The 12,415-nt window shown below is 38.9% G+C and overlaps 1 protein-coding gene across 1 annotated transcript; it reads left to right on the forward strand.

Annotated features, from left to right (window-relative positions):
• The first annotated feature begins 4,979 nt into the window (after positions 1–4,979).
• Positions 4,980–10,398, forward strand: RSH3 (RELA/SPOT homolog 3). The gene is made up of 6 exons (XM_089149730.1): positions 4,980–6,242; positions 6,326–6,511; positions 7,214–7,674; positions 8,244–8,402; positions 8,485–8,836; positions 9,714–10,398. Exons 1-6 carry the CDS (start codon positions 5,493–5,495, stop codon positions 10,020–10,022), a joined length of 2,217 nt encoding a protein of 738 aa, XP_089005856.1. The 5' UTR covers positions 4,980–5,492; the 3' UTR covers positions 10,023–10,398.
• The last annotated feature ends 2,017 nt before the right edge of the window (positions 10,399–12,415 follow it).

The raw sequence follows: 12,415 nt of genomic DNA on the forward strand, positions 1-12,415 counted from the left end.
ACCTCACCATTATCTTTTTTCTTCCTCACCCATTACTTTCTTGTTCCATATTTTACCCCTTTGGGTGACCTTCTCCTCTGTGTTTGACTTCTCACCACATTTAGTATTATATATATAGTATAAATTTTGTTATTAATATCATATCTTAATACATATATACTACACATATATTGTATATTTAATTTAATTAAATAATCAATGGGCTTGCCTTATGGGCTTAGGGCTCAACCAGAGATCCAATTATTAATAATTTTGAGTTCCAGAAAATTACGTTGATTCTTTCCTTGTCATTGGTTCAATCTAATTCTGTTGTATAAGAGACTGATAGACATAAATGTGTATCAGTTCGATTATAGATCAAGGGTTCAAATGTTACTATTTATTTAAATAATCTAGGGGATCAAGAGCATATTAATACACATTAAAATAATAATATAATGAGATGTGGGGCATCACCTTCTCCCCTTCTTAAAATAAATTCGTCTTGTGGATTTAACTATGCAATTATCAGTATTTTTGTATTCTAAAGGTTAAATGTAAAGTTTAATAAATGCAAGATTAAATTGGAATAAAAGATACAGTGCTGGCGAGCATAACTCTTGTTGTCAGAGTTAAGTGGAAAGATTAAGTCTGTGTCAATGATGGCTATCTAAGAGGTGTACATTGCCTTATGCTTAGAGAATTAAGCCATTTCGGTGGTGAAAGGACAGAAGCCACTTTGATAGTGAAGAGATAGTCACTTTGGTAATAAAGAGAAATGTGCATCATCTGGATTTGCCTAGGCTTAGGATTATAATGTCAGAAAATATGACAATACCTCTTGTGAATGCGTTATGGATTAATCACTCCAGTCAATAAGCGTCTTGGGAGTTGGAATCCAATATGGGGACCCGATACCTGATCAACAATCAAAATTGGGTAGTAAATCGGCAAGCATAACATTGAAGAAGGTGGCAAAGCAATGATGAGAAGGAGTTACCGTCCCAAGCACCACCCCCTCCTTGTGAAGGTGCTCGTTTGCTCATTTCTGATGGGAGGAGGAGGTGATGGTTGCCGGCAGTGATTGTCGGCAAGGGGGTGGTGAATCGAGTTAACTAGGGATTTTTCTTGTAAATTTTAAAAAATTAAGTGAAGTTTGGTAATATATAAATTTTGCTTCATCCCATTGACCCCATGGGCAAAATGGTCATTTCAGTTTCAAAATTAACAAAAGTAAACAATGGGTAACTTGATATTTTGAGAAAAATCAAAAGTGCACAGTTTGATATATTTTATCCTTAAGTGGTGGGTCAGTAATTTAGACCCAACTTTAGTGGGCGCCATGAGAAAAACTCAAAATTAAATAGAACACCAGAATGTGCAAGGAGTGAAAGACCATTATCTACAATTCGCTTGTTCTTTTGTTATACCTTGTAGTTTTGTTGTGATGTACAAGGACAAGAGAATTGGGGTCCTATTCGATAAGTTTGTAAAAACCTTTACTAAATTCACCAGCCCAAGTAGAGTTGAAAATTTTAATGAGTGCCTTTGTGTTATAATATTTCATATGACTAAATCTTATAACTCATTGGACACTTATCGGAATAGGTGGAGAACCCACCCAAGGAAAAAAAAAAAATTCAATTCCTGAAATTTATGTAGCTTATAATCACATGAAGACATTATTACCAAAGTTACTTTTGTTGTTTAAGAAAAATTAACTTCCCTATCCTTTATTTTCCCTTGCAACCAAACAAATACTTGGTTTAAATATGTTTTTTGGGTAGAAAGTTTAGTTTAAACACTATTCAGAATCAGAGCGAAAACCATGGAGGCGATTTATTCCATCAAGACTAAACTTACACGTTAGAGGAGCTTTATTAATGATTTAATCCACTTTTAGGCATTAATTTTAGCAAATTAATTTATTGTATTTTCATTTATGTTTTATGGGAAATGAAAAACCATAAGCGACGCTTTTAAGAAAAAAGGTCACGTTGATGGCGTGTACGATAATGTTCCTCAATAATCACCTTGAATTTTGCAAGTCACGTTAATTTTAAGTGCATGGCTTTGGAGGTCCACCCAAACAATTACATACTAGATATGGGCCCAAACGTGGACCGTCAACTGTGCCACCGGCCCACCACCACTACAAAACACACACGAGGACATCACAATCTCACCAATGGTAGTCGCGTGCAAGCATGTGCAAGTGCATGCTTCACACATCAAACATGCCCATCCACAAGGGCAAAACTGATATTTCATAATATAACGTCAAGGCTCTTATTAAAAGAAGGAACTATTTTTCAGCGAATTTCGGCGATATTTTGCCAAAATTCGTTGGTTTCGCCAATACCAGGGGGCGAAACGATATTCGCGATATCTCGGAAAAATCAACTTTTTTTTCCTTTTTTCTTGTTGATGTGATTTTTATGTTATTTCTTGCACTTTGTAGGTGATTTCTCTCGCTATTCTATCACAATCTTTCCAATGTTATCTCAATTATTCAAGATTCAAAAGTTAATGTGCTAAATGTAATTTGGAGGAGAATCTACATGGAATAAATTTTAAATAGGAAAACATTTATAGCAAAATCTTCAAGATTAATGAGCAATCTTACCAACTATATTCTAGTGATCTAGTCCTCAAAAGTCAACATGCCAAATGTGGTTAGGGAAGAGTATATACATGAAATAATTTATAGCAACAATTTAAATTATGAAGGGATTTTGTAATAGAACTCGGAATCATTCCAACTAATGTGTGAATGATTTAAGCCTTAGAAGGTAACACGTTAAATGTGACTAGGCAGGAGATTTAAATGGAAATATTTATAGGAAATAATTTAAATTTACCACATATTTGCATCAAATTAGGATAGACATCAAATTTGGGCTTAAAATGACAAAAAATACCCTTGGTGGACGAAAATTACCAAAAGTCAATATGCCAAATGTGATTAAAGAATAGTATATACATGAAATAATTTATGGAAACAATTTAAATTATTAATGAATCTTATAATAGAATCTTCATAATGATTGGATAATCATTCCAATTATGTCCGAATGATGTAGACCTCAGTAACATATTAATATGGTTAGGTAGGAGAATTTAAATGGAATAGTTTTTAGGAAATTATTCAAAATTTCCAGATATTTGCATTAGATTAGGATAAGCATCAAATTTACCAAAATTATTGAATAAAAATACCAAAAAAAATTGGGGCGAAATATCACTGAGATGTCGCGATATTTCGTCAGTTTGCCCGGTTCGCCGGGTAGCGAACTAGTGAACCGGACGAAACTTCGTTATTTGCTTAAAAGGTATAGGAACAAGCCTATGCAAGGGCATTGTAGTAATCTTATTTTAAAATGACGAATTGTCGAATTGACGATTTTCTTGGATTTACTAATTGCGAAACCAAGTTTATTGACTCAATTTGACCCTCAGAAAACCCGGTGACTCGGCCTATTAGAACCCAGTCTAGCCGAGTCACCGTTTTTATTCTTGGGTGGGTTTTCATGCTTTGCAGGACTTTCACATGTTTGTGGTCCTTGGGTCCGGCACAGAAATGACATCATGTTTTAGATGACTTTCACATGTAATTCTGAAGCATAACCAAACGAGCTCTAAGAAGGTCCCCGTGTGCTGCCGACCCTTAAGCGTGAAAATAACGTGTCGTGTCGACTCAAGGGACGGGTTTGGTGGGCTTTAGGTGCCGATCCGACCGAAATCCGAAATGGACCACCTCTCAGAGTCAGACATATTGTTGTCTTCTTGGGGTGGAAAATGCCCCAAAGAAGGGAAGGTGCAAGGTTAACGGGCCAACCGGCCAAGAATCTAGATTTTCTTGTCGCGGTTGAACATTTGAATCTGGAGATGGACGATCCAGATCTTTTCCCCAAGTCCAATCTTACTACGTGTTGGTGAGCCGTAAGGGAATCTAAGAAAGAGACCCAATAGATGACCAGAATCTAGCACATGCGTACAAGTATCTCGATCTATGGTCCATATGCATTCACCTTGATTAGCGGGATGAAAGCAACGTGTCAACTGCTCCTGGTGAACAGAATGGATAATATAAGTATATAACGTCGACGACACTCGAACCATCTCAAGCCCTCGCCCGCCGACACGTGTGAATACTAGAGCAGCCAAATCTCTCCGCTAGGACCGCTACTTATTCATGTCACCACTCACCACCATGCAGCTGCAACGTGCTCGTACCGTCGTCCGTTAACGAGTGCAGCTGGAAAATAATTTATTAAATTCGAAATTAAAATGTCCACATCATCTCGAATCCTTTTTAACTATTTTTTGGGGAAATTATCTGGAATCTTTTGTTATCTAAGCGATTTTCCTTCTAGAAAGACGGGAGTCATAATTCATTAGTCGTCGCTTTCAATTGCCATCCAACTTCAACAAAATTACGAATAGGCCATAAGGAAAAGATTTCTTAATAAAAGAATTCGTAATATTAAGGAACGGATGTAATTTATTTTTAAAATTTTCGGGACTCAAAACTGATTTTTCCTAAAATTTTAGTTGGAAAAATCTATAAATATTTTAGCTTAATTCAATTCCACCCAATATTTCATATACATTTCTATTAACATCACGTCACTTCACTTGGATTGGATTTTGATGGAAAGAGGCTTAATCAGTAAGCAACTTCAATAATTGTTTATTAATTTTCGATTACTTCGTCAGTCAGTAAGACCACGCCACCCAATTCCAAAGGGAAAATAACGCCTGAGTTAGTTTTTAATTACAGAATTAAAAAATATCCATTCTTTTTATTTTTTTGGGGTAAAATTTCCTTCTTTAATTACTGTATAAGGAGTATTTCCTTCTGTAATTTTACACTATAAAGAGTAAAACTGTAAAAGTAAACAGTTTGTTTCCGCGCCATGCGCAAAATCTGAGTTGTAAATTCCGTTATTTCAGCACATCGGTAAGGATAATTAGGTAATTGGGCCTTTATTTCCCTGGCTGGAAAGGTAAGCAAATGGGGGAAATTTGAGGAAGAGGAGAGAAGAGGAGGGAGGTGAAAGCCTGAAAACGAATCGATCCTGGGAGACATTAGAAGGAAGACCCGAAGAAAATCTCTCTGGCTGTATATGGTTTCTTCTTCGAAGTCGGCTTTGACTATTCTCTGAACCTCTTTGGGGTTAGGTTTCAATCTATTCTTCAGCGCTTTTCGCTTTCTGGCAATTCCTTCTCTTTCTCAACCTGAATTCAAGATCTAGGGTTTCGTTTCAATTTGTTTATAAAATCTGTAAATACTGTAGCTTAGTACTAATTTTCTTCTTGTTTTGCTTCCGGGATCTCTTCTTTGTGATTGGGAGGAAGCAAGCGATTTAAGAAAATAAGTTTAATCAAAAAAAAATTCGATCTTTGTTTATAGTAAGCTAGGGTTTCTCGTTTGAATTCTTTGTACCATTAAATTCGATCGGTAACAGACGTGGAAAAGCGGGAAAACTTGGGATCTTGGAGCTTCAATCATGGCGGTACCGACTATCGCTCTGTATGCAAGTCCTCCAAGTAGTGTGTGCTCCACTCCATACCCTTGCCAGATCAACTCGCATGCATATTCGGATTATGAGTTGAATACTCGGCCACCTTCTTCTTCATCGCCTTCATCAGGTTGTTCGACTCAGAAGCCAATTGTTGGTGGATTATCCTGCCTCTTCTCTTCTCCATCCGTGAGACACGCTTCGAGCTTCACCGGTGGTGGAGATGAGTTAGGATCCCTGTGGCATGACAGAGGGGAGGAATTCAATAGCTCATTTAGCTATTCGCCTTACTCTGCTCTGAGTTCTTCACTCAAATGTAGAGACCCCAGCCCTGTATCGGTCTTTCAAGGTCCAGTTTCTTGCAGTAGCAGTGGTGTTGCATCTGCAAGAAGCCCTCCTACGAGGATTGCTCGTGAACGGAATGGCGATCTCCACGTACAGGCTTCTTGTAGAACGGGTGGCAATGGAATGTTTAACGGATTTGTGCGAAATGCTTTGGATTCTTGTCTGGACTATGACTCCCCTAGCTTCCCCATGCCAGGCGGCCACCTTAATGGAGATTCGTCCGTTGCCTTGGTGGACGAACTTCCCTTCAACATGGAGGATAATTTCGCGGAGATAAGTTGCGAACCATACGCTAAAGAGCTCCTTTTAGATGCTCAGTTAAGGCACAAAATCTTCTGTGATGATTTTGTTGTTAAGGCATTCTTTGAAGCAGAGAAAGCGCATAGGGGTCAGGTAACTGGATTTTAAATTTCAGTGTCATTTTGTTATGGAGTTTCTGATTGATCATATTCAGAAGGTTTGCCTTGATGTTTTAGATGCGGGCAAGTGGCGATCCGTATTTGCAGCATTGCATTGAAACTGCAGTTCTGCTTGCTATGGTTGGTGCTAATTCAACCGTGGTGGCAGCAGGGCTTCTTCATGACACTGTTGACGATTCTTTTATGAATTATGATCATATTCGTCAGACATTTGGGACTGGAGTGGCCGATTTGGTAGAAGGGGTGCGTTCGCTGATCTTTTTTCATCTGTTGTTGTCATTTCTTTCCTTATTTAGATCGGTTTGCTAGGACTTTATTTCGTATTTTGCTTTCTAACCTCGATAACATCACACTTCCTTGATCGTGCACTTTCGGGCTGTTATCCATGTAATTTGGTATTTGAAATTTTACTATCTCATGATTTCTTGAATGAACAAAGCAGTGATCTTCATTGCGTTCTCCTATCACCTGTTAAACAGGGAGCTATGGATTTTGCTGGTCAAAGTGAATTCATGGCAGGAAAGAGAAAATGCTTATTTATTGGAAATTCCATGTTGCAGTATACTTCCTTACCTAATGTGTTGCTCTGAATTGTCTTATATCTGAACAATTGTTGATTTATGATGATCTAATATTTCTCTTACAATCTCATGTTATTGGGATGCCAATTTGCTTGCAATGATTTGCTTATTCTTTTCTTCGGAAATAGCTTATTTTGCATTTTCTCTTCTCTTTCCTGTTTTTATTTTGGGGAATTAGCTGCTTCTTCTCATTCAAGGGTAAGATTGAGTTGGTTTTGATTTCATCTTCTAGAATTATTTTGTGGAAGTAGGTTTTGTTATGCTGACAGCTGAGTGGGTTTCTCATTGGCTCTGTTATGTTGATCAGGATTTTGTGTTTCTAATAGCAAAATTAATTAAGTTTCAATTTCTGTTTATGCTTTAGGTATCAAAGCTGTCTCATTTGAGCAAACTTGCCCGAGAAAACAATACTGCAACTAAAACTGTTGAGGCAGATCGCTTGCATACTATGTTTCTTGCGATGGCTGATGCTAGGGCTGTTCTTATTAAACTTGCTGACCGTCTGCACAACATGATGACACTAGAGGCATTGCCTTTGAACAAGCAACTGAGGTTTGCAAAAGAAACCTTGGAGATCTTTGCTCCATTGGCTAACCGACTTGGTATCTCAACTTGGAAGGAGCAGCTTGAAAACCTTTGCTTTAAGCATCTCAACCCAGATCAGTATGAAGAACTTACTTCCAAGCTCATGAAGTCCTTCAACGATGAGATGATCACTTTGTCTGTTGAGAAGTTGGAGAAAGCTCTGAAAGATGGGAAGATTCCTTATCATGTCCTCTCTGGGCGACACAAGAGCTTTTACAGCATTTACCGCAAGATGTTGAAGTATGTATTCTGTGCATTTGTGTGTGTCCACGTGCATGTTTCTATGTCTGACAAAGAAAAACACACACAAACACAAGCATGAGCATGCACATTGTGACCATTGAAATGGAGTGAAAAACTTTGGTAGGCTGCATGACTTTTACTTGTGGCAACTGAATTTTTTATTGCAACAAGTGCTACATATTTGTAAGCTGGGTTTTTCTCTTAGAATCCTATCTCACGTAGCAAAAAAATATATCTAAAGTTGTTGTTTGAGAAGATCCATGACTAAGACCTAATATTTGTGGATGAGAAGCGGGTCTATGAAGCTTACAATGAGTAGGGAGCTGAACATGAACTGATACATACAGATCTCCTTGAATTATAGATGTTCTGCACCTGCCTCATCATCACTGTGTGCCAGTAAACATCATGACTGTAGGTTTGGAGTTTGGGCACAATAAAAGACCTTTGTCCAATCATCTGTTGTAGATGCCATTACTAATAACATGCTATATACTGTACTGTAGGATGCAATTACAATATCAATATTGCTTAAGGGATTTGATTCAGTGGGGTTATTTTTTCAGGAAGAAGTTGACCATGGATGAGATCCATGATATCCATGGAATAAGACTGATCGTTGAGAATGAAGAAGCATGTTATGCAGCACTAAACATTGTTCATCAGATGTGGCCAGAGGTCCCTGGGAAATTCAAAGACTATATAGTCAATCCAAAATTTAATGGGTATGGCATATGACTGTTCAATTAGGAAATTGTTGTCCTGGATCTTTCTCTTTATCTAACTGGGATTTTTTCTTTTGGGCAGTTATCAATCTCTTCACACTGTGGTAATGGGCGAAGACATGGTCCCTCTGGAAGTTCAGATTCGGACAAAAGAGATGCATTTGCAGGCAGAATTTGGATTTGCAGCTCATTGGCGATACAAGGAAGGTGACTGTAAGCACTCTTCTTTTGTGCTTCAGATGGTGGAGTGGGCCAGATGGGTAGTCAACTGGCAGTGTGAGACAATGAGCAAAGAGACGTCGTCTCATGGCAAGTCCAATTCCATTAGGCCCCCATGTTCATTTCCTTCTCATTCGGATGATTGTCCATGTTCTTATGCATCTCAGTGTGGAGAAAACGGCCCTGTTTTTGTCATCATTATTGAGAATGATAAGGTGGGTATCTGTTTATTTTTACAGATTCAGTCTTTATTTTTTACCTGCTGAGGAGATTTGTGGGTTTGTGATTTGTTTGGATGTCACTAGGACTTTTTAAGGACACGAATATTGAGGGGTGCACACCTTGGGGGTAGAGCACTAGGGAGTTGTAGGGGATCATCTCCAAATAGGAGAATTAGTTCGGTTAAGATTGTGTTTCGGTCCAAACATGGAAATTATGACTGTGTTAGGTTTGTGCTGGGGCTTTATTAAGGTGTAGATAGGGACCTGTGGTAAGGGAGTAGAATTTTGTATTGAGTGTTGGGGTGAGCTTGACTCGTAAGTGAGGGAAAGACCCTCAGATTTTGGGGCAATTTGGGTGATGATGATTCAAGACAGGGAGTTACCTTGCATGGCTGCATTGTGTTATCCATTCTTGTTTTAATAGTGCTTCTGTTACAGTGTTCTAGTCCTGATTTATCTTTTAAGTTTTTGTGTGTGTGTGTGTTGGGGGGGGGGGGGGGGGTTATTGTGACATTGAGGTTCTTAACAGACTTCATTTGGTTGCTGGTTGACTCGGTTCAGGTTGCTAGGAACCTCTTTTAACACAGTGACGATGTTATTTGTGTGTGCATATGGTATTTATTTCCCTTACCTCTTGTTTTCCTTCCTGTTTCTTTGGGGTTGGTTTTTTTTTGGGGGGGGGGGTGAGGGCAAGAAAGATACACGTGGGACTCAAAGGTGGGCCTACAATCCTGGTAGAGGGTGGGGGATACTTGATCCCTACTAGGTGGGTGGAGATTGGAGATGGATATCAAGCTAGTTACTGTCAGTGTAATCTCATTTGAACTTCTTAGAGGACTCCAGTAATTTTTTGTCGGTGTTGATTTTGCAGATGTCTGTACAGGAGTTTCCAGCAAACTCAACAATGAGGGATCTGATGGATAGATCTGGGCGGGGGAATTCCAGATGGTATCCTTACTGGTTTTCTGTGAAGGAAGAGCTGAGACCTAGACTGAACCATGAGCCTGTTAGTGATCCTACATGCAAGTTGAAAATGGGGGACGTCGTAGAATTGACTCCAGCCATACCTGATAAATCCTTGACCGTGTACAGGGAGGAGATCCAGAGGATGTATGACCGTGACAGCAACCTCTCTGTTGCAAGCCAGGGGGTTACTAGTAGCTCTGGCTGGAGACCTTGAAACCTACTTCATCTTTCCCTTCTATAAATATTACCATTCCAAACTCCAGTTGACAATTTGTCACCCAATTGGTTGCATGTACATAAACATTTCCTTGTACAGGAGTACATTTTAGCTCTGATTGTGGAAGCGTTGGCTAATTGGATTTATATTGCGTCTTCATGATTATCTACTAGCCTAGGGTGCTTCTTTGAATGCCAAGGTTGTGTTTAGTTTCTTTGCTTGGGGAGTTTAACAGAAAGGAAATGATGTGGGAAGGGTTTCTTTCAGAATGTTCTCTTGTAAAATGAAATTTGATTATGGTATTGTTGACAAAAATCTTATAATGGCTCTCGGCTTTTCTTGTGAAGACACAATTAAGGATACATTCTAATTTTGGTTATTAAACGCTAGTTTGCCAACTAACTTCTTAAGCAGTCTTGGCCTAATATTAGTTGATAGATTATTTTTATAATCTGAAACAATTGATATTATTACCCGAAAAAAAATATTCTGAAGCAATTGGTCTTTTGGCCAATTTGTCATATCCTCCGAAAGGCCTCTTTGCGTTGGGTATCTGATCCTATCGCGTTTGATTCTGAAAAAAAAACGAGGCCATTCTTTCTGTTTTAATTTTTTTTTCTTCCAAAATTCGTGGTTTTATATTAGATGTGGGGACGGTTATGGGTAGACCATTAATTAGCGATTCGTATTGAGTCAACCAGCAGTCCAAGTATAACACGAGGTTGAGCCATCAGTTACATGGGAATTTAATTATAACCATCGATTTAAAGGTGTGCATCTGACGGTCCAAATAAGACCTGATTAGTAAGAAAATTCTACAAATAGGGAGTACGCGTAAGAAAAAGGTAAGACACTTCATTTTCACTAGGCTTGCAATTTTCCCGCTCTTAGCTCTTTCAAATCTAGGGTTCTCTCGAACTCTAGTTCGATCTCATCTAACTCTTTACTGACTTTATGGTTGGAGCCAGATCGTCAATCAAGCTGACCGGCTTCATTTCTAACAGTATCTTTCAATGAGTTTGCATGTGTATGTAGATCTGATCAGTTCGAGCAAGAACTGAATTGTTTGGTGTGTGATTCACGATCTGCAACCTTTGTAGATTTGGCACCAACATGGACTGTTATATATATAAGATAGGGATAAGGAGTGTTGAATCCGTGACCTCCACCAAGAGATGTCGACCATTATCGAGCAACCCTTCGGTGGTTGTGGGTCAGTCTTTTCTCGCATGTTTAGATGAGACCCTTCAACATTTTTCACTTGGTAGGTTTTGGTGGATTCTTAGCCTGGAATTTTAGTAAGCACGTTGATACTCTTCTAGCTAGGAGATGGTGTTGATGGGCCTATAATGACTAAATCATTTTCTGGATGATTTGTTTTACTCCAATCAATTGATGCATTTCATGAGTACTCCCAATTTTAATGAAAATAATGGTGACTGAGTATTAGCCCAATTATGGACCAATGACTATTCAATTACTTGAAAGGATTGGTTTAATTGGCAAATACCAATACTTTATAGTATGAGATCAAGTGTTTGAATCTTTTTAGAATCAAGAACAAAGTCTAATGGTAACTTCAGTCAAAACCGGCCCTAGACTAACCAATCAAGCACCTTGTCCAATTAACTCATAAGAACCGGAGTCAACCCAGTAAGTCATAATTGACCTTGATCAGGCATGTTTGGGTCAAGGTGGCTTCATTTGTTGACCATGATTTGCAAGCTTTTGTTGCCACTTTTTATGCGAAAACCAAGAAGAACCACAAGCCCCACCCCACGAAGAACCCCAACAACCACCACCGAGACAACCCACACGCGACAAAAGAGACAAAAAACGCCACACCCCAAAACCCGAACCGCCCCCGGCAACCAACCGGGGCCACGCAGAGGAACGACGGGATTCCCCTACCCGCCCCACCCCGTGGGTGTATTGGGTTTCTAGGTGTGTTCCCACTAGGTTCACAGTCTACAGGTTTGCTCCCATTTAGTGCATCATCACTAATATCATCTCTGGCGATTGCAGGATGAGTTCTATCCACCCTCACTAAGAGAATTTGGTATAGTGTGATCATCCTCCATCTTATAAAAGTCAAGAACTCTATGTGCATAAGATAAACTAGGATAATCTGCTTCTAAAAAATTGACTTCATGTGACTCAATCTCAGCCTTATCTCCACTAAGGTGTTCACTATACATAACTTATCATTTAGAGCTGTCAAAATATCTCACAAAGATGCATTTCTTAATTCTTAGCTCAATGTCCTAACTGCCCGCACTGACGGGAAGTTGTGTGAATATACGTTGCACAACCCCATGGTCATGAATAATCATCTATAAAAGTGGAAAAAAAAAATGTGAGGCTCCATGCTCAGCCTTGACATTCATGTG

Source organism: Hakea prostrata, chromosome 3 (genome assembly GCF_041222555.1).
Source record: "Hakea prostrata isolate BN-2017 chromosome 3, UWA_Hpros_2, whole genome shotgun sequence".
Classification (NCBI taxonomy): Eukaryota; Viridiplantae; Streptophyta; class Magnoliopsida; order Proteales; family Proteaceae; genus Hakea; species Hakea prostrata.